We start from the raw sequence: 23,937 nt of genomic DNA, 5'->3' as shown, positions 1-23,937 counted from the left end.
CTTAGCAGTCGGAGATTGGCGTTTCGCACAGCACGCCGTCCTGCAAGCCAAAGCTAACAGGGAGGCACAGACTCACACACATACGCCATCGTGCGCCACAGGTTAAATTTGCGAAGCTTTAAGTCAGCGGCGGGTTCAAGCCGACACACACACACTCATGTATACTCATATGCATAAACACCAGGAAGAGATGACATGAGGACAGTGAGGGGTGACAGGACAAAAAGCCTGATGAAATGCCGTGTCGCCCCTCCGGAGCAGAGGGCTCACCTCGCATTAAACACACACACACACACACACACACACACACACACACACACACACACACACACACACGTCTGAAATCTCATATTCACATGGAGAAGAAAGGATTACCCGTGGCTGATTGCTCGATGAGAACATGCGGGATGGGAATTGAATCCTCATTCAGTTGTTGTCTGTATGCGTGTGTGTATGTGTGTGCTAACAGCATTCTTTGACCTCCCCGTGACTTCCTGTTCAACTCAAATAGAACACTTTTTCATTCAACGAAGAGATGGAAGAGAAGCAATGTCACCTTTGAGAATTCAGGCAACCTGGATGGGATGAGTGCATATGAGGATACGTCCCATATTTGCGTGAGCAGCACGTACTATGTTCATGAGCGTCAGCAGATACTTTTGGACATTTTCCTTCCCGTGAAACTGGACCACAGAGTCATCGACGCCCAGCAGAACCTCAATGTTGTAGGCCCGGTCCATGCTCTGCCTGCGAGCGCGTCTTGCTCGGGTGTTGTTGATGCTCTGTTCCACGCCTCTGTAGAGAGACTCCAGATCCATTAGACCACCAAGATCTGCACCTGGAAGCACATGTAAAAGTTTACATGAATAAGATGTATGATATTGGTACATACACACTGAATAAAAAAGTCCACACACCGCTGTTCAAATAACGGGTTTTTGTGTCTATAAAAAAAACAAAAAAAAAACAAAACAAAGTGGATTTAGAACTGCTCAGCAGAAGCACAGTTTTAATACTGTTTAGTTTGGGAAAGTTGAGAGCAACACCGATTTTGATATCTGTAAAGCAGTCAGAGAGGCAGAATGGGCAAAGGGATTTGTTAGGTTTGTAGGACATACAGTATTGAGATGGGTGTCATCCACACAACATTGAATAGTGAATTTTCAGAAGATTTAATCATGAGGAGAAGACGGCTAAGAAAAGAGCCTTGAGGAACACCAGATTTGACTGGGGAATGTTGGGATATGAAATTTTTGAGTTGACTAAAGTGAGACCAATTAGAGAGATGCTTATTGAAACAGGAAAAAGAAGTTTTTGAAAAAGCAATGGTGGAAAGTCTGTCAAGGAGTATAAAAGGGGAGATGGAAAAGCCAACTTGAATAGCTGAAATTTATTAATTTTGGGATTTTCAGAGAGGCTCCAAACGATGACCGGTGTGTGCTGACTCACATCGAAAATGAGCTTGAACGTGATTGGTTAGTTTCAACAAAGTAATTAGAGTTAGGGAATGATGTTGTGAGTAGTTTATAGAATACAACAAAATTGTTCATTTTATTCATACACATACCCTTGAAGAGTAAAAATCTGAGAAATTGAGATTTTTGCAGTGGTCTCTTTATTTTTCCAGACTTTAAGACAGCGCGTATCCACATAATCTCAGGTGTTCATTTTTTAGGGTGTTGGACATGTTATTGTTCATATTAATGGTGGAAAATGTTTTGCAATTACTTATTGCCAAAAACAGGCATTTGAACAGGGGTACGGAGACATTATTTATCAGCTGTATTTGTGTAAACATTTATGACACAGAATTTTCCTCAGATTGCCAAGAAGGGAGTCATCTCATAAATTATGTTTATTACCAGTGAAACTGTTTGATCTTTGCATCCAACACTACTCTGTATCATAGACCATGTTAGCAGTGAAGCTCAAACAGAACGTTAAGATTAAACAATTTCGGTCTCACAATATAAATAGTAAGCGTCATATTATTTCAAATGGTTCTTTCTGTAGTTTTGTTATTGGTGTTGCGTTTGTTTTCCAGAACACCAGTTGGCGGCACTTAAGTGGCGGTAACAAGGCAGCTCTATCAAACAGATTTGCTCCTAATCAACCAAATATTTCCACTCCTGCCTGAATAAATGCAGCAGATGGTGCTTGCTACACACGTGGATAGATACAGAGGCCTGCCTGCCCTGCTCTTTTCTTGCCTTGCTTCAAACTGTAAAACATGAACATTGTTCAAGAAGTCCGCTTGTGTTAACAGCACAGCCCACAGAGGCACTGGACATTAGTTGACCCTTACAGTCAGGCCAACTATTTTCTCATTTTGGAGAAATCAAGCATGCTGATTTTAAGGCTGTTGTTCAGTCCATATTTTGTTAAAAGACGACACAGAGTACTGCGCAATAAAAAGGAGAGGAGATAAATGGTGCTGTCTCTTGAACCAAGGTCTGTTTTCACTCTCAAGCTGCCCTCCCGCTACGGCCTTTGAAATATGGAAGCCACGGAAGGACAATCCCAGTGATCATTAAATGTGGTCTCCGTGCAGCCAACACACACAAAAAAAAAAAATAACCCATGACCCGCAACCAAGAGTGACATAAACAAGACTCTTTGAAATTGAGCGAGAAATCATTCCTGCAACAGGATTTTTAATTTGTCAGGAATATACCTATTGGCAGATTAATCTTTTGTTTGTGGAGTTGAATGTGACGTGTTATCAGGTGAGCGTTGGGGTCTGCAGTATTTTGACATATCCAGTTAAGCGTGGTGAAGAAAAAGTGAGACCTGCCGTCTTGTCTTCCAATCAGCAAGGGGCACGCACTTTTCCATCTTTCTCTTATGCAACGTATCCAAGGCAACGGGGCTCATGAGTGAAACGACGATGGTGTGGCTAATATTGGCTCCTGAGTCGTAAACAGATTGAATCTGGAAGTCTGAATATGATCCCGTATCTGCCTCCATCCCAGTGAGTGACAGACAACCCACACAGAAATCAAGAAACATGGTGGGAGGGGGACAAAAAGAAACAATTACACAAAGAACCTGCCTTTAATGAGCCCTGTGTCAACACCACACCGACTCCTGGGAAAAGGCAAATCTGGATATTTTTACCTTTTACTCATGTAATTGTAATGCTGAGACGACAGCGGGACAGGGTGGTGTTCTCACTTGTATTAATGTGCCTTTACAAAACTGCATTGCCTTTAAAACTGCGGATCAAACAATGTTTGGTGTGTAAATCAGGACCACAGTTGGATGTTAAGTGAAGGGAAAAAGGTAGATACTTCGGAGTAGCAGCTACATCAGGCAACATGAACGACCAAGACAGGGCTTCAGGTTGTTCAAGGTTAAAAGGTGCTGTTCCGCTACCAGACTGATGATTTAAACATTAGCATGCCAGCACACTCCTTGTTCTTGCTTACACTCGCTAAGCACACTCTCTGTAGCTGTCAAAAGAGGACTTTTTTCCCGGGAAAATGAGGAGGAATAAGCTACAAGAGAGATTGATGGAAGCAAAGAGGGAGGCGAGGGCTAAGAGCTGAGGGATGTGATGGATGAGAGCGAGAGATGAGAAGAGACCACAAGGACCTTGGGTGCTTGAGAGTTTCGCTTGGAGCTCCTGCAATGACGCGGGATATCGCTTACTTGTAGAACATCTGTCTGTCTGCTTGACTGACTGACAGAAGGCGAGGCATAGGGGTGTGTGCTGTTGGGATCCTCACACTATAGTCGCATTCAAATCAGCCTCGAAACTGCCCAATTCCACCGGGGAATACTGCAGCTTTTGGCACAGTAAGACATTGTCATTGTCAAAACTTGTAAAGGGTACCTAAATAACTTGGAGCACTTTTTGACACGTAACCGCCAGGACACCATCAACAGCATCTTCGACTTTGGGGACCACCTTCACATGGTGTCAGGCAAAAAGAATAGTCTCCAATCACAGCTATGCAAAGATGTTTTTTTTTTCTTCTTTCTCCCTCTGTACTCCGCTTCTACCCAAGGCGTAACTGCTCAACAAAAACAACAACAAGCAACAGCAGTCTTCTATGTGGTATAAGGGTGGCGCTCGACTGCCATTGATTACAAGTACGGTGCACAGAGGTGACCAGCATGCTGAGGACGACTGTTTAAACACCAGCTCGAAGTAAATCAACACATACTCATGTGTGTGTGTGTGTGTGTGTGTGTGTGTGTCTATTAGTTTTCATTGTTTCGATGATGATACCCAATTACCGTAATTTCCGGACTATAAGGCGCGACTTTTGTCACACGCTTTCAACTCTGCGGCTTATTTCATGAAGCGGCTTATATAAAGACTTTTCTAACGGCCGCCTGTGTACCGTCTTTCTTTGGAAATATCTCATGTTACAATATGGGCACCTGCGGCTTATACACAGGTGCGGCTTATGTGTGTACAAAATATTTTTTTCCTTTAAAAATGTAGTGGTGCGGCTTATAATCAGGTGCGGTCTATAGTCCAGAAATTACGGTATATATGCGCGCAGCATATACTCTAAGCACCAAAAACATCGAAACCTAATTTGCATTTTTTTTCTCAGGTTGTTGTATGATCAGCCACTGTAACACAAACAACCCCCCCCCCCACCCCAGACACACACACACGCACACCCTCTCTGTCATTATTCTACAATATTCTGATTCAGGTAGAGTACAGAGTGCAGCCTTATTAGGACACAAAGGTTCTTTGTCTTTCAACCTTTGCAAAATGTCAAGAATGTCTAGTTGCATACAAGGAAGCAGTTGGGTGGGGAGGGTGGGGTGGGGGGTCTATGGGCTGAGAGACAGGAGGAGAGTGCAAGCCAACACAGGAGGAATTGCGAGATAGGTGATGATAATTCAGCTCAGGCCAAAGTTTGGAAGTCAGGTGTGAAGCCTTGCTTTACTCCACATTCAACAACTAATATCTAAAAGGAGTTGTTTTGAGCTTACAAAATGGTTAGCTGGTTTACCTTCATGCTGAGATTCAGTGAGTGTTTACCATTTGGATCAATTTGCATCCAGGATCACAAAGTACTACACATATACAGTATGACAGTAAATAGTGCTTTTCCACTGACAAGGCACCCAAAGCACTTTAACATTGTTTCCTCATCCCCCTACTGATGAAGCAGCATGAGGATCAATCGAGGGTTCAATATACTGCTCAAGGACATTTCGACGTGGTCACAGGAGCAGGGGATCGAACCCAAAACTTCTGGGTGGGAGACAACTGCTCTACCGGTGAGCCATGACCCCACCAATATTTGCATCATGATTCATGTAGGAAAGCTTGCGATATTGAATTAGGCTCAGTTTATCATTTAATATGAGCTAGAAGCAGCAATAGAGTATTGAGTCGAGCTGAGCTAAACCCACGCTGCCGCAAATGGAAGCTAGCCAAGTCAATCACTACACCATATGTGACATTTTCAATATTATAATTGGATATTGGGGATATCTTTACGTTGGGAGCATCAACAATGGATTTGAAGTGAACCTTGTGAAGAGAGGATTGTTTTCAGTGCAGCTCTTGTATTGAACCACATTCAATGTTGCACGTTTGTTCGTTGATGTGCTGACATAATTTCCAGCAGGTATTTCATAAGAATTTTTTTTTTGGGAGGTGGGGGGTGATATAGACAGACACAGATGCAGACGCGCTGTCAGACAGGTCAGTTTCACTGTGGATGAAACCAGCTAAGTTTCATATCAGCTTGGCTTTGCGGTCTTATTGCACCAAGGCTCTCTGCTTTACATCTAAGCAGGTGGAGAAAAGAGGCTTTGCGATTCATCTTTCATTTGGCTTCTCTAGATGGCAATGATTGCATTTTTGACAATGTTTCTATGGGCTTTTCCCTTTGGCTGTCATTAATCATGTCACAAATAGCATTCAAATGGCTTGTCGTCGCTAATAAGATGTCTCACCGCTCATTTTGCACAGTGCGATAGAATGAATTCTACCTGGTGACTTTGCCACAGCCATGTGTGAACTTAACTAACATTTGCAAGCTCTCATCATTTGAAGGAGCGGCTCAGCGGGACACAGACGGAGGTGGTTTTCTCTAAAACACCCCCTCTCTCCCACCCAGCCACCCTCCCTGTGCGCTTCCAACAGACAGACAGTTATGTAAGAGGAATGAGCCAAAGGTTGCCTCGTCTACCAAACAGCCAGAAAATCCTCACAGACAAACCAAGCGGCGTCAAGGATAGCTGGCCCCTCTCACCCGTTGATTATGAAGGCTGCTTCTCTCGATATTAAAAACAATCATCCGTTCAGCTTCTGAGACGACAGATAGGTAGATGTAATTCATCATCATAAATACCAGAGATCTGAGGGCATCAAAACCAACAAATATATCATGAGCATGATCGAATTCAGAGTCGGAGATAAACATTCCTCAACTTGAAGCAGTTATTAATAAATGGGCAAAGTTCACTGTTTGATGTATGAATAATTATCACGGTCTTCAGGGAGCTGTCCAAAAAAAAACTGCGGAACCTAAATGATAAACAGTGGGATTGCGGGGGAGGCAGAGTTCACAATGTGTACCTTCCTCAATCCATAGCCTCTGCAGCTACCTCTTGACGGAGATAATGAGCACTGAGCATGGTAGGTTGCGACACTTTTGGATATAATCTTTTGCACCGTTGTAAAGTGACTGACGATCTTGTCATGTTCCGTATTCGACAGCAGGTGGCAGGCATTCATTCTGCCGCCTGCACACCTGTGGCGCATTTGTTCTGGATTACACCTGCTATATCTAGGCACTCCGGCTGTCAACTCATTGCCGGAGTATTGCTTGCCGTGCCACTGCTATTGCCCATGCTCGTATTGTCGTATCCGCACTCTATTGCTATTTCGCTACTATTTCGTCATCCCAGTGGGATTCTCTTTAACGCGTTGTTCTTCGAGTATATTGTCTTATCTTTTCCTTGCCGTTTTTTGCAAGCGCTTTCTTTTCCTCACGTTACATTATTTCCTGGTTCTCGTTTTGACCAGCGTTTTCTGTTTTCCTTTTGACGGTGTTTTTTCGTTTGTAATAAATATTATTTGTTAGACAAAACCTTGTTCAGTGCCTGCTACTTCGGGGATCCACCTATTCTTGTTCGCTCCGTTGCGTACGAAGCAGCTCTCTCCTTCTGCCTAGTACGCAACGTGACAGATCTAGAGCACCCAAATCAAATGGACCTTGGCAGCACTGAAAATGGAGAAACTACTGTTGATTGGGCATTAAATAGTTTGGTGTCTAAATACGTAAAAGTGATGTCAACAATCGAAATCTGAGCGACATCCACACAGATCACCAATGCACAACTGCTACGGACAGCCTTATTCTGCTCAATATGACACAGACATCGGAAGTGGAGTTTAGAACATTCAGAGACACATTGTACCATCTCATGAAAATAACTGATCGTTCGTTTCATCCAAAGTGCATTCGGGAAATTGAAGCAGATTCCCATTCGTCATCTGCCTCTGCTGAGTATTATTACTGAGTAGTTAAGAGTAGTTTGCTCATTCTGTTGCTCTGTATTTTTATTTATTTTTTTTTATGTTTCACTCATTAAATCTTCGGAGGATCGAGCGCAAATCTTTAACAACTGCATGACTTCCCAAAATAGCCAGAGGTGGACCACTTAAAAGTCCCCACAGGCCGGACAGCCTTATTCTGCTCAATATGACACAGACATCGGAAGTGGAGTTTAGAACATTCAGAGACACATTGTACCATCTCATGAAAATAACTGATCGTTCGTTTCATCCAAAGTGCATTCGGGAAATTGAAGCAGATTCCCATTCGTCATCTGCCTCTGCTGAGTATTATTACTGAGTAGTTAAGAGTAGTTTGCTCATTCTGTTGCTCTGTATTTTTATTTATTTTTTTTTTATGTTTCACTCATTAAATCTTCGGAGGATCGAGCGCAAATCTTTAACAACTGCATGACTTCCCAAAATAGCCACAGGTGGACCACTTAAAAGTCCCCACAGGCCACACATGTGGGCACCATCTGTTGGTAAAAGTACACGCACACACAGCAGGTGACCCAGCGACGGCCTCCATAAACACCAAATGACCAAAACTTTTAGTGAGGGCTTCCTGTGCAGTTTCTTCCAATTTTTTGGCCTTTTTCTTTGGCCTTGATTCCCTATTTTTATTCATTATACTCGCTATATATTTATATATATCTTTTTTTTTTCTCAGTGTAGCCTATGTTTAATACGGCCTGCTCGGAAAAATCTATCTATAAAGGTGTGAGTCAATATGTATGCAAATGTTCTCTTTTTGATGGCTCAGTAGCAGATAAGAACATTGAGGTATGCTTTATCATAAAATACCACTTGATAATACATGATTAGAATAAACTCATACGCTGTGCCGAGCCTGCAACCTGAACAAGCTCGTAAATAAGCAGACATGGTCAAATAATGACTGCATGTTTAAAGAAACCAGACACTTGGATATTAGAATAAAAGTAAAAGTATCTGCTTCTTAAAATGCGACTGCATGTTGGGCCCAGACACAGACGCACAGATGGAGCTCTCGTCAATAGCGCAGTGCTCCGAGCCAGAAGGGAAAGAATTAATAAGGCACCACAGTGTATCAGTGTTACTAAATTGGCAGTGTTTCATCACAAAGTCTCTCAGTGTAGTTATCAATTAGAAACAATTAAAAAAGCCATTCATCACTCTTTCAAAGGAAGCGCAGCACGGGGAGGCTGATACAACATCATCAAAATAATCACAGCTCCTGGCACTCATTAACTGTGGCATCTCTGAATAAGGTGCTGGTACGTTCGCGAGGAGATCACATCTCCTCCTGGCTTTACCGGTCGAAGTGCCGCCGATCAAACCTGAACAGAATCTGCGCAGGGATTGGTCGGTGCTGGGAGGAAAGCAGGACAAGAACAGTTTTGAGGAAAAGCTGTGAGGAAACTTGGAGACAAAATTGCGCACAAACAAGCCTTTCTGATAAATCTTGGCGAGTGCCCGTTTGGCATGTGTCTGCGGCAGTACGAAGCCATGTGCTGCTCTATCTGTGCGCTCTGTTTATTGACACCCGTTTTAATCTGGCCCAAAAAGTCCCAGTTGATGCTTTGTTGGTAACCGTTAGCAACAAGTTCCTTTGAAAATAACCTAAACGCTATATTTTGTCTGTATAAGGTTCAGCAACATCAGGTAACAAAACCTTTACCAGTTCATAAATTAATGCCAAAGCACTCCACCCTGGAATTTCAGGCCAAGTTAGCCAAATAAAAGTCTGAAGGCAGTCATTTCTGGACAATATTTCTTTTTCCTTTCATCAGCAATAAAGGACAGGTTATATTTTGATGGTACTCATTTTAGAAACTTTTTTTTGTCAATAAGATTCAAAATATTGTGCCAATCGCTTTCATGCTGTATTTTCACAGGTTGAAGTGAACACGAGTAGAGCAGAGCGAATGAATTTGGGGGAGGACTGGTCACTGTTTTCAGACACTAGGTGACAACAGATGAATGAATATGATATGTCAACATTCGGCCTTTATTGTAATGTCATAGGGACACATAACCAGATGTGGGGCAGTCAGTCAGTGTATATGGGACAGGTGTGCCACAAATCAGTTGACCGAAGTGGTCAAGTCGGCCGATGACATTCGTCATTTGCCATCAGCAGCTGTGAAATGACTCAAAACGTGTAATATGATGTTTCACCTTGGAGAAGCACTTTAGTACAGTCTCCAGAGCGTGAAAGCCATGAGACGATTAAGTCCGCGGGTGAATGTTCACACTGACGGATTTGTCGGGGAACGCCCCCATTTGAAGGGAGCACCACCCAGTGTGCGTACATTTCATCAAGGTGTCTCAGTGGCACTTAAGAAGTCGATGGGAGAATCAACCAAAAAAAGTGCGGGGCTGTGCACCTTTTCTGACTCAATGACTCAGTGGTAGGGTGACCGTCACCCAACCCAGAGGTTGGGGGTTCGAGCCACGGCCATTGCGACCATGTCGAAGAGCCCTTGTGCAAGCTACTGAACCCCCTGTTGCTCCAGATGCCGCGTCATCACTCGGTAAAAGAGGAAACAGTGTAAAGCGCTTTGAGTGCCCGAGGTAGAAAAAGCGCGATATAAGTGACAGCCCATTTACCATTTAAAACACAAGGGAGAATATGCCCCTTAGTCCCTCACCTTCAATGCGCATCAATCAGTGTAGCTTCATCCATGCAAGTGTAACCTGAGAGGGGAGGATGAGGGAGACACAAGCATGGCTTCACTCCCCCATCTCCCTCTCCTAATGAAGCTCTGAGGTAATCAAATCACAGTCCACACAGACAGATGGCAAAAAAGGGACACTGGGGCCTTCGAGGTGGATCACCCATCGTCCCCTATTCTCAAATGAAAAAAGAAGTCTCCATCACATGGTGTGCCATCTAAGTTATACCAATTAAAACACTTCACCAATCATTAAAGAATCAAAAAGGGAGACACAATGGTGTAAAGTCAGGTTTAGTCATTGGGTGAATCATTTTGGAAAAAAAATGTTTGTTTTGTTTTTTTAAAACAAGAAACCTCCCGTTACTGACCTTATACAGAGAGAAAGCAGAGGACCGCATCCACGGGGCAAAATAGGCTGTTCTATGTCCTCCAGGGAGATTTAATAAAGAGAGGTTATTAGAAAAGAATATTTTCCATGCTCTCCAAATCAAGGGGTTGGCCTGTCTCATTTTCCTCGCTCGGCAGAGCAATCATACCCACTAATCCTGGACACAGCAAGAGGCTGGGGACGGCAGAGGAAGAAAGGCAATTCAATAGAATTCAGTTTTATCTAGATTGCTGCAAATCACAACAGGGGTCTCCCATCATGGCGAAGAGAAGGTGGGAGACTGCAGATGACCTGGTCCAACAGCACTGAAACGTTTGGGGCCCAGTTTTAGGCTCTGATGAGCTTTGGGAAAGGTTTTATCATGGACATGTGAAAAGTCTGTCTGCGATTCTAAAACACCTTCGTGGTCAAAGGATCACTTAGTAAGGACTCGGTTTGTACATTTTTCCTATTTATCGGATCTTTTTGGCCTCATGTGTTTTGAATTCACCAAGAGTGAGCACGTAGTCCCTTTTCGATGCAAAACTAATCAAGATATCTTTCGGAGTAGCAGGCCCATTGGCTTTTGGAATAAAAAGAAAAAAAAGGTCACATGAATAATTCTCAAGTAACTGAAAAAAGGACACTGAAGTACAGGTGTTTTGTTTTGTTTTTTGTTTTTTATTCTAAATGAGGAGATGAGATTCAGCTGCTGTTAAGTGCTGAGCTGGATTTATTCTGTGAGACAGAGGGCTGTTGGTTATCCCAAAAACCTCCTCTTAAAAAGAAAAAAAATCCTCAACTATTTGCCTTAACACCTTTAAGATGATGTAACTAACTCGAGCAGTGGTTCTTAACCTTTTTAGAGGTACCGAACCGTAACAGTTAATATGCACATTCACTGAACCCTTCATGAGTGAAAAATAAATGAATATATATTTTAGAAATTCAAGATAAAAAAAAAAACGCATTTATTAAAAACAGAAAAAAGTTTCAGGAGATAAGTATACTTTTTTTTTTTAATTGTACAACGTACTATCACGACAGTCACACGTTGACTACTAAGCGAACTAAATTTCCCACAGCACTGATTGGACAACCAATGTCATGTGATCATCTGCAGCCAGTGATGGCAAAGCGGGCGTGTCATAACTAATTAACGTTTTGAGTTGCGTGTGTCTCACCCTCCATGGCAGAGGCTCCGTCGAACCCCTGAGACCGACTCACCGAACCCCTGGGCTTCGATCGAACCCAGGTTAAGAACCACTGAACTAGAGAATACAAACAATATAAAATTGCTTTCTTGACTGACAAGTTTTTAAAAGTGGCCTTTTCATCCTTCCATTTTTCTGCATGTGTCCCTCAAATGGAAAAGTTTGGACACCCCTGTCCTAGAATATCATGTGGGAAGCAATTATAATATGCAAGTGATTATGGAAAATAAATGGTGAAAGTATCGCTGGTGAATAAAGGACAGAGTGAGTATGGGAGAGGACAATTATAAAATCTACTAGTAATATTATTAATAAAAGTAATGTGTGTGTGTGTGTGTGTGTGTGTGTGTGTGTGTGTGTGTGTGTGTGTGTGTGTGTGTGTGTATGAATGTGTTTGACTGCAGTTTACACCCACATTTGCTCTGCTTTATAAACTGTGGTTTCCGAATGGATAGTGGAACTGAAGCAATAGGAGGAGGTTTTATATCAATCTATTTAAAAAGATTAGTAGGTCTCCATCTCTGTCCGGCTCTTAGAATGGACAAGGTCTCACTACAATGCCTGTGGAAATTTCATTATGGTCCGTCTGTCCCTATTCGGAAATGTAGGCACACACACGCATGCAAGCACGCACACACACAGTATGTCGGTGGCCTGAGTGACACGACTTAAAAATTGATGAGCTGATTCCCTCTCATTAATAATAGCTGCAGCACCGATGACTCTGTGAAGACCACTCTATGCGCATATGTGTGCGCTTGCGTGTGTGTGTCTACGCATATGGAAGAGTGCCGGCACACAATGTGCGGGCCAAGTATTTGTTCAGTCTGTCATTGGCGCATTACGCAGCAAAATCACTCCAAGAGGATTACTGACATTGCAATATGGAGGTAAATTAAATGGGGTTGAACTATGAGAATGCTCAAGGTTATAATATTATGATAAAACGATTGTCAGCATGTATGACTGTCAGCATTTGAACGTGCGAGGGAGCAAAGAGGACGGGATCGTTGGTGTGTGGATAATCCGAGCAGAAACAAATGATGAAAATGGTGTCGCCAGCTCAGTTGAGCCATACACGAGGTGTAAGAGACACAGCTGGCTGAAAGGAGTTTAGTACTGGACCACACGCACACACACATCGCAAGGCCAGCAGCAGTAAGCAGGATTAGACATTGTTTGCCTGGTTGTAATGGAGAACATGACACCTCCTGCTAAGAATAGGAACAGCAAGCCAGGAAAGGGGAGAGACGAGCAGGTTGCAGTCGGAAAGGGAAATGATGCTCTGTGTGTCCTTGAGAAATGATGAGTCAGCAAACTACACTATCAGGCAAAGCCAGAAGAAAGAAAATCGTGAATGGGAATGTGAAAGGATTATAAGTTCCCCAACTGAATGGGAACATATCCGTAGGTTTTGAAACAGTTACGGTATGTTAAAAGTAGGCATGGGCCAGTTCCTGCTTGGAAGGTGTACTGAGGTTTTTAATGGGTAGTTTAAAAAATCGTGAACTTTCCTTCAAATGAGCGACTTGTTTTTTGGAGTCATCAATACAAGCAAAGAGACACGACCCTTTCCCCTCCCGTTGTTGGAGCAAGCGGTGAGTGAGCTTTTCCCCTTGTCGCATCAACGAGAGTGCCAGCCATCACTCTTCGACAAGTTCAATCCAGTTAACATACTTATATTCCTCTTACTGTCAAAATTCTCCATTGTGCTCTCCAGATTTTTCCATTCTGCTCTCAACTGCTTCACTCTGCCAGTCAGTCATGGCCACCTCACTTGCCGTTCTGCTCACCTGCTCGTACAGGTGCTTGAAATCAGCAATCAACCACTAAATCTCTCCTGCTCACTCATGTTTTGCCAGATTGTGTCATGAGGCTTGACAATACCTGTAATTGGCTGGCAAACAGTTCAGGATGTCCCTTGCCTACTGCCCGAAGACAGCTGGGATAGGCTCCAGCATGCCCCTTGTGAGGATAAGCGGATCGGAAAATGGATGGATGGATGGATGGGCTTGACAATACCTCAGCTACCCATAACTACTTTGTGGTGTTGTGCTGCAACAACATCGGCGTGTGAATTTCTCGGATGCGCTACCAGTGCATTGCGGACATTAACTGTGGTCTGGTAAACTGCATTTGGCTTCTACTCATATTCGTGACAGTAACGCTGTCTTGAAGGCAACGTTTTCAGCAGGCTACGAGAGCTGGTGTGTCACGACAGACACTCACGATAGAAGCAGCTAACTAGCATGGCCAATATCATTTCATGTCCACTCTGACATTACTTCACAAAATTCAGGAGAGCAGAGAAGTAACTCATTTACTGAAGAATACCGGTAAGTACTTTCACTATTGTGTTACTTTTTGATTTTATTTTGAAAATAAAATATAAAGAGAGCATTCAATGGAAAACCCATTGTTTTTATTAACCCATAATTTCAAAATTATACATTTCAGAGCAGCAATTGCAATACCGTGATGTTGTAATTCATTTGCTCACAGCTATCACACAATCAGAATCTGACGCCGACCTATGCCGAGTTGAAAGGCATATACAGTATTGACACGGCGAGAGCGTGAGAGTGAGGGGTAATCTCAAACATGGACAATCACTGAGCAGTTTCCGGGGTTTGATTTCTTGATCAAAGGCTTCTTGGGGGTATTCAGGCAACAAACTCCACTTCCATTTTCCATTTTGTTCATAAATAATGCATTCAACTCGGTCAGACCTTCTATACGTGTGCTTTATACATATCTCTTTGCTACGGCGGCTGCTGTGGACATGGAGTCACCTCAATTTTTCCCATATTATATAAAGTGGCAACTGAAACTGGACAACGTCTAAAATGTCGTACAAAATTTTAGAGGTGTAACCACCGTCACAGCCAAAATGCTGGATGAGTATTTCAGTACAGTTTTCCAGATATGTTATTGCGAATCCTTTGCAATAAATGACACGATGGTTTGTAATTCGCTTCAACTTTTCCATCTGTGCATGTGTCGGTGTGTGTGCGTCCGAAAGTGTCCCAGAGATGACGGGTACGACGCTTCTTAGGTCCATATTATTTAGACGCCTCTGTATGACTTGAAATAATTGAATTTTAGTCGGGCACACAGTGGTGGACTGGTTAGCATGTCCACTTCACAGTGCAGAGGTACAGGGTTCAATTCCAGCTCTGGCCTTCCCGTGTTGAGTTTGCATGTCCTCTCCGGGTACTCTGGTTTCCTCCCACATTCCAAGAAAAATATGCAGAGTAGGCCGAAGACAGCTGGGATAGGCTCCAGCACGCCCGCGACTCCCATGAAGATTAGTGGATTCGAAAATGGATGGATGGAAATTTGTTCATTTGGGGATCGATTCACATTCATCAACGTTTCAATCGCAATACAACAAAGAATCAAAAGTTTTCCACCCAACCTAGTTTCACGCAAGTCTGAGGGTGTTGCTATAGCTAGTATTGGCTAGTACACTACATGGTGGAGTGTCCTCTGCATTTTATACAGTAGGAAGTACAATGAGGCATTAAACGGAGTGAAAAATGGATGTTTGCCTCGGACCACCATCACCACAGCCAGCCTACCTTTCCACCTTCTTAAAAGCTACATGTCATCCAAATGTGAGCAGTGTTACATTTGTAAACTAACATCAATATTTTAATTCCATTGAATTATTTGCTGAGGAGATGGTCTGAAAAGGCTAATAATTTGGAGACCCACATACTGCAGATGACAGAGAAGATAGGAAAATAGTTTCTCCCACTCCATGGCCACCACTCATCCATTGGTAGCTGCTGTCGCCGTGGCGACTCTTCGCCTGACTACAGGTGATATAAGTCACCTTATTAGTGCTGTGCTCATATCTACTTCCAACGCATAAGACACTCCAACCACCAAGGTTTTAATTGGCTTCTATTGTGAATATTTCATTCTTTAAGTACAGCTCATCACCTTTCCATTCACTAACTGTTTGTCACCCCTTTGGCTGGTCTCTTACATTGTACGACTTGGAATGTAAATGGAACAAATTTGTTTTACGTGTATGGACTGTGGTCTATTGTGGTCAGCGAACCTTCATCTTTCTCACTCCCCACTATATCACAGATTTTCAAGCATTTTTTAAAAATCTGTTTTTACAGTATTCTCGATGTACTGTAGAAATAAAGGAGCAGAAGGTTAGAGCAGGGATGAAAGTCTTCTTTTTGTTTCCCCGAAGTGATATTATACAATAGTTTCCCTATTTTTGACAGTGGGAGAGTGAGACCAGGCACAAATGAAAAATTTAAGTGTGTTTAACTAAGTTGAAATGTATTTAAAGGACGTGGGACAGTACATTTTTTCCATAATGCATGCGTCTGGACCGTATCACCTTAATAAATGGAGGCTCAGTTTAAATGCAGATGAGCCTGCTAATAGATACATGTAAACAGTTCTTGCATGTAAAAAATGCAGATGAGCCTGCTAATAGATACATGTAAACCTGATCAGTTCTTGCAAGCCACGTTAATGATGCAAGTTGATAAACAGGGAGCAAGATTTTGACATTTTGTCTTGACACAAATATGTCAGTTGAATTCCCCTGTGTACACTTTTTGGACTGACTAATGAATCCATTCAGAGGGCATGTTTAGAAAGCGAGCGTTTTTGCAAATAAACAAGGAGGGGGAAAAGCAGTGTGTTTTGAGTGTGAGGGAGTTATACAACAGCCTTGCAAACAATTTTGATGTCAAATCTCAAGCTTAAACTTTGTGGACAGAATGAAAGTGTCAAAAGTAGGATGCGGATAAAGCAAAAACAACTAAATTAAAAGAAGGGATGCGGAATCATTACACAAGAGTCGGCCAAATGTCACTCAGGAATGCCTTTGCACAAACACACAAAGACGCACACCTGTCAGCCCCGAGGCGACCTCCAGGACAGAACAGGTGATGGCACTGAAGGAAGAGAAGGAAAACGGCGAAGAAGTGGGAGGATTTCATCCGACATCATGCTGTACTTCCGCTGAGAAGACCTCATTAAGTGATCCACACAAAGCATCCTGGTGCCACACTGTGCGATTCACGCAATAAGAGACATGATAGAGCAAAGGCTTCTCACAGCTAAACCGACTATTCCAGAAACTCAAGTTTCTACCTTTGCTTCTGAATAATGCTCTACAACAAATTGACTTTTAACAGTATCAACCAATGTAAAATAATGAATAATAATATTATAAATAATAAAATAATCGGGGCAGTTCGGTGATCAGAATCAGGTGTGTTTCAACAGGGAGACTTGGAAAACATGCGGGACAGCGGCCCTCCAGGACCTGAGTTTGACACCTATGGGTTAGCATGTCCGCCTCACAGTTCAGAGTTGCGGGGTTCGACGTGTGCCCTGCGATTGGCCGCCAGCCAGTGTATGGTAGACCCGAATACAGCTGGGATTGGCTCCAGCATGCCTGCAACCCTGGTGAGGCTAAGTGGATTCAAAAATGGACAGATAAAAAAAATAATCATCTTGAAATAATGACGGACTGACGATGATGGGTGAGTGGCCAGGCCGGTGACGAACCGGGAAAATTTACTGACGTGCCCACCTCTGAAAATAAAGTGAAGATTTGAATTGACGCCTCCTGACCGTATCATGGGGCGAGTAGTAATTTCTTATCTTTCAAATGTTATCTTAGCTTTCCCTTAATTCAAATGAGAGGTCATGTCCAGATGCTTCGAATTCAAATCCTCTGCAATAATAATAAATTATATTGTAGAAACCTATTTCGTCTGACTTACCCACACAGAAATAAAGACTATTTTTACGTGTGGGACACACACACACACACACACACACACACACACACACACACACACACACACACACACACACACACACACACACACACACACAATGTGTCCCCACAGTGTATCCTGATTAACAAGATGGTTCATCCGCATCCTCCGGCGTGGGCCAATCAGGCACAAGGATACAAATCTCTCCCCGCTGATGATGGTGAAGGCCACCGGCCACTATTTATTGGCAATCTCAGCACTAACTACCCAGACAGAGAGAGCAACACGCTTGCCACGGGTAGACACCAACATCATGTCCGCCTCGGTGTTTTACTCCTTTAGCTCATGTGTGTGTGTGTGTTTTTTTTCTTCTTTTAATCATCAATAAAGAGTATGATGAGATCAATACAAAAGAAAACAAATGCATTGGGAGATACCGTATCCTACTAGGTGAAATTGTGTGTGCGGGTGAGTGTGCGGGTGTGTGCGTGTGTGTCGATTGAGTGGAGGAATGATAGCCACAAACTTGCTTGCAAGCTTGCAAATGTCACACTAAATCTGATCCGAACAAATTAGCTTTTATTATGCCTGAAATGATTAGTAGAAGCTACTTCACGAATGCAGCTACCTGTGTGTCTTTTAATATAATTGGTACGACGATATTACAATATTAAATATTAGGTTGCCTTGACCCAGCAAAGATCTTATTTTTATTTCAGTTTTCATTTCTTCAAATAATAAGTTAGAAAATACCTACCACAGTCTTGCTGCAACTTTCAAGAACTTTTAAATGTTTGTGTGTGCACCTCTACAAGGCGGAGAACCACAGAGTAAAGAAACTATCAAGTGAACTCAGAGATTTGTTTCAAAAGACAATACATGTTTGAAAATAACTACTGAAAACACGGGAAAAGATTAGAAGACTTCCTGTAAGATCACTTCCTGTAAGGCGGTATCTCAGTGATGTATATTACCATTCACCTAAAGCATCTTCTTTTTGTTTTTGTTTTTTCTGAATGTGCCCTTTTCAGGACCGATATGAATTTTATTTTCATCCAGCATTCCATTAACTCAGTCGGCACATATTGTTCCGCTTCGCTGTGTCTTGTGCTTCACAGGCCCCACCTTCCTGCATGGTCTGTACAGTCAGACTGGTCATTGGCTGGAATTTCAGTCACTCTTCATGCATCAGTGGACAAAATCGCCCAGTGATCTGCAGTAGTATAACACAATATACTGTAAAATATGTAATGTAAATCATCCCCTTGACTGATCATGTCACACAGTTGGTGTGCATGTTAATCATTTGACACAACAGCTACGATTACGGTACCTTCCAGGACAGTTTACAGCACAGGTGTTTTAATTAACTGTTTTGTTAAGCGATTTGTTACAGCTGCAGCTGTTGTGAAAGTGCGATATAAATGAGGATGTATGATTGTATTGTATTGTAAATACATCTTGCCTTTAGGTAGTGTGTTGGCATGGCCGCTTTGGAGCGTCTCGCTGTCCGCAGCGAGTGCGCACATGCCATAACACAGCGTTGATTGAATTTTCGCCAAATACACTTTTCAATAGTGTGTAAACACAAATATAGCTGTGGTCCAAAGAAGGCTGGGAGGAAAAAGGACAAGGTCGTCCATGTCATGTGAACAGGGAGAGGAGGTGATTGTGTAAGATCAGGAGATGCTCACCCAACGACACGAAGCTAAAAAACTTTGTTAGCTGGATTCCTTCTGACTTCTGAGGGATGACAGGAAATAGCATGAAAGAGTGGGATCATAGCGGCAGCATACTGTGCCAAGGAAAGGAACTAACTTTTCTCTGGCATCAGCAAATATTCTACTTTCACCGTGCACAGTGTATGTAACCCCCTGTCACTGGGACAGGGATGGCACTTGCAATAGGAAAGGTGCTTTTCCACACCCTGCATACAATGTACGCTAGTACAAAAAAAAGACAACGATTTTATTGCATACTCTTTACTAAAGTAGGTAATTCCTCTGAGCACTCACACAAACATGTACACACTACACACACACACACACACACACACACACACACACACACACACACACACACACATACACACACGCACAGACAGCTGGAATGGCAATGAATGTACTGGGCCCTCTCGAGCAATGAAAGCCTCATTCACATGAGTAGCTTCATTAACCTGTGAATCAGCTGCTTCTAAAATGCATGTAAACATTACAAGCTGCATGGCGCTTCACCAAATGCACACTCACGCAGGTAATTTCTGTTCAGGATTAATTTCAGATCGCTATTAGGGTTAAACAAGGAGTAAATGTGCCCATAAAAAAGTTAAAAACTGATATAGCATAGAAAATTTGATCCAAACATTAATTGAGAGAGTTTCCCTCCTGTAAAATTTCCTTTGCGCTAGCATCGAAGAAGACATATCCTCGATTACTCCCACACTTCTCTGAGGAGTGCCAAATTTAACACAGAGTGCATGTGTATGTGTGTGTGTTGGGCGTCTGCCAGTGACAGCGGTGGGAGGAGGGAAGTCACACGCCATCTCATCATCCACGCGCTCTTGTCCCCTGGGTTGCCCATTACATAACGGATCCTATCACAGACCACTGACCACCCTTGGGGAGGCCCGCTGCACATAACTGTCATCACACAGCACTACCTGCTGCTCCCCGCTAAACATGCATACACGAAAACAGTACTTTAAAGAGCATAATGGCATCTTGACAGACAGGCTAAGAGTTCAATCGGGTTCATGAACCTCATGTCATGCCTATACAGGTTGTTGATATCAAATATATTTGTTTAAAATAGCTTTGAAACATACCCATCAAAACTCAAAATGGCAAAATAATTGCGATTGGCCAATTTCGACATGGCACAAAAACTGACCAACTGCAGCTCTTCTTTACAGCCTGCAGCCAACTAAAGACCAGCCTGTGTGTAGTGTAGCTCTCCATCCCCCTTCTCTTAACACTGCACATGTTACAGACCAAAGCACAAATTGAATCATAACATACAGTTGTGCTCATATGAAAGTTCACATACCCTAGGGAATGTAAAGTTATCAGCGAAACTATATATTTGTGCTTTTGCGGTGTCAATTTAAAATAATGCGTTGTTTATGTATAATAAAGGTATGACAATTGGAACAAGATATTTTCTTTTCATCTGATTCAACAAATAATACAAAATCCTGACAGATTAATCGATTCTTGACATAATCCTTGCTGCGAGCAGCCCCCAAAATTTAAAAAAAAAAGTCAAATTAATTGTTAGGAATACCTAGACGAGACCCTGAGGGGAGTGCCTTGCTGCCTCATGAGGTAAATGTAAGACAGTGAAAGTTGGAACGGATATCTATATTGGGAAAAGAATCAGCAATTTGAACAAAGTAAATAATATATGAATTGCATTTGTAAATCCAATGTAAACTGGAAAAAAAAACCCACAACTCTCCAGTCTTTCAATCTCGACCAGAAATAGACAGCGCTGCACTCAGTAGCATGAATTCAACAACAGGCAGTGGATTTCTGAGAACCACATGAGAGGCAGAAAGCTGCTAATCTCGTCAAAACACAATGATCGCTCTGATTATAGAGGCGCCCTCTCCATCACAGCTGTGATGATATGATACCCCTTTATCTCTTCAAGGGTTCCCTACTTATCGCCCACGCTCTCGTTGACAGACGCAACCCCACACAAAAACAATCCGTGCTTGGTGGTCACGCACTGAAGCGGAGGACCGTTAGTTCCACCCTGCTATTATGCGCGCAACCAAGCCCAGTGTAAAGGCGGCAACAGCAGTTGCAGTAGGCTGAGTTACGCTCAATGGAAGGCCTGCTGGGAGCCTCCTAGCAGGTGAGCAGCCGGGGGGGAGAACACACACAGGCAAATCCACACTGCTGGACGCATGAGTGCCATCAGTCAGTAGTTAAACAGACGAGAAACAAAAAGTGTGCATTCACACATGTAAACAAGACAAACACACACACACACACACACATATGCTTCGTGTGATAATAAGGCAGTTGTGCTCTCCGGGGATCACGCCAGCGGCCACAGAGAAGGCTGATGGAGGAAGCAGCTGGCAGCAGAAAATACTTCCCCTAACCATGCAGCAATTTCCTGTCGGAGGCACACCTGAGCCAATGCGCTTGTTTACCGTGTGATTGTGCGCATGGAAGAGGAGAGGATTTTGTAATTGATTAATACCGGTAGTAATTGACAAATCACGTTTTTTTTTGGGGGGGTGAGGGGGTCACATGGACTTGTTTTCAAAAAACAATATGTATCATATATCCTTATGGCACCAATTAACACCCATGGTACCAGTGACAGGAGTGCATTTGGTAGCTGGCACCACTGTGTATTGGGAAACGATACCAAACTCAGGTAAATAAAAAAAAACAAAAACAAAAGATGAAGAAATGTCATGGCTTCTGAGGCCAACGCAAATCTGGAAATGGTTTTGTTATTGTGTTTTGCTGATAACAAACAAGCAAAACCATAACCTCCTCTGAAATTTGCATCTGCCAGAGTCAATCAAACATCTGAGCCAGCTCGGAGTACTGCATTTTATTTGTCGTATTTTTCTCACACAGTGGGCTATGTCGGAATATTTGCAGTGATGAACATTTAAACCTCTTTTATTGAAAAGGCTAAAGCTCATATTGAATCACGCTTGGTTAAGGCTGTGAAGTTTATGCTGTGGAAAAACACTTCAGATAGTCACGTCCACAAAAAAAGTTCAGGCTCACACAGGCCAAGGACATAGAGTACGTGCACTATATATAGCGATGGAATGTTCCTCTAAAACCACTCATTTTTGAGCTCAAAACAGCAGCCTGACAATGCACAGGACAGACGGCTCCCTATTTTCATCATACAGCTGAGATGGCCAACTATCTTTCGGCCAAATAGGAAGATTGGAAAAGACAGATTCTTTCTTCAGACAAACATTGTAACAATGCAGTCTATAAAGACTACCGGTAATCCAATCCGGTGGCTGGGAATTGATCTTCAGTTCCATCTTACCTTTTTGATCCCTCTCCAGATAAGGTGGGGGACACCGATCTTGCTCAATCAATCAATTGATTAGTGGTTAGACAATAGGGGTGTTCACACGGCACACATTTGCATCAGTGCTGCACCGACGTATTTTGTTGCGATATATCTTACACCGGTGCTGCTTACTAAAGAGAAGCGCAGCCCCACTTGCGTTCACACGGCAGTTTCTGCGGCCGTGCAATACGTAATAATACGGAAATAAAACATGCACATTTGTAAAGTGTACTTCCTTTTCCCCGCCTTGTTTGTCACATCGAAAAACCATGGTTCATACTTCTCCGGACAAATCAACGCTGTGGTCTATCAGACACCGTAAAAGGATGAGAGAGAGAAAGGAAAGATGACGGAAATACAACAGAGCACGAAAGCAACGCATTCAATACCCGTATGTGATTAACTCTTCTCACGCGTCGAAGCGAGTCTACCCCCGTAGCGTTCGCACGTCCAATTTTATATCGGTACTGTCCCGCAAACGAGCATTTACTCCGGAGTAAATTTTTAAACCACCTCCTTGAGCAGGGTTAAATTTGCTCCGGTTTCAGCTGTTTTCAGGGCTACACCTGTGTAACTTTGTACGTGTGAACGCTCTACGGGTGCAGCCTCTGTGCTGCACCGGAGTAAAAGTTGCCGTGTGAACACCCCTTAAGCTAGTCAGTGTTCTCTGAATGTTAATTCTTCATGCTACCAGTACACACTGGACCCTTGTACACGGGACATTTGGTCGGAACAGTTTCGGGAAGGCCCTTTTTTGTTCCAGCATACCTTTGCCTTACTACCCAAATGTTCTGTGTGGAAGTACTCAAGAGCCTTGACTTCAAATCCAACACATTTGGAAACATTAGGGACCTCTGACTGAATTGGGAAAAAAAAATGCCCGTAGGCACATTTCAATTACATTCTTGAACGGTTGACTACATTTACTCTTGCTTGCTTTTTCTAATGCGATTTCAAGTAGAAAATTCTATGCATTTCTTCACAATTTTAAACAGTCCCCAGGTGTCTTACTAACATGTGGCACGTACTACTGCGCCAATGGCGAGCCCTGCTGAGTTAGAATGACAACCAGTGGGCTGGCTCTCGCTGACGCGTTGCCGCCCGCATTTAGCTGTCTCCTCTTCCGGCAGCCAGCTGTTTTCTTCTACGAGCAAAAGCCAAACCCAGAATGTGGGAAAACAGGTGAGTGCCCAAAGACAATAAGAGCATTATTTGTGGCGCATGGACATATGAGCAAAAACAAACACCACCAGCCCTGCGAACAACTTCAGTGAGCCATCAATTAAGTACCGATTATCTAATGCTAATCTGTGAAGCCCATAAAACC

At 42.9% G+C, this 23,937-nt stretch overlaps 1 protein-coding gene across 2 annotated transcripts in view; it reads right to left on the bottom strand.

The window, feature by feature from the left end:
• LOC109518787 (A disintegrin and metalloproteinase with thrombospondin motifs 2-like) overlaps positions 1-23,937 on the bottom strand; it is a 116,379-nt gene that overhangs the window by 30,953 nt on the left and 61,489 nt on the right. For both annotated transcript variants that reach the window (XM_019874851.1, XM_019874852.1), the window contains exon 4: positions 633-838. In XM_019874851.1, the coding sequence (XP_019730410.1) occupies positions 633-838 (206 nt within the window). The remainder of the gene's footprint in view (positions 1-632; positions 839-23,937) is intronic.

This window comes from Hippocampus comes, unplaced genomic scaffold, assembly GCF_001891065.2.
Source record: "Hippocampus comes isolate QL1 unplaced genomic scaffold, H_comes_QL1_v1.1 scaffold118, whole genome shotgun sequence".
NCBI lineage: Eukaryota > Metazoa > Chordata > Actinopteri > Syngnathiformes > Syngnathidae > Hippocampus > Hippocampus comes.
The sequence above is the reverse complement of the archived record's forward strand: the minus strand, read 5'-3'. Positions and strand labels throughout refer to the sequence as shown.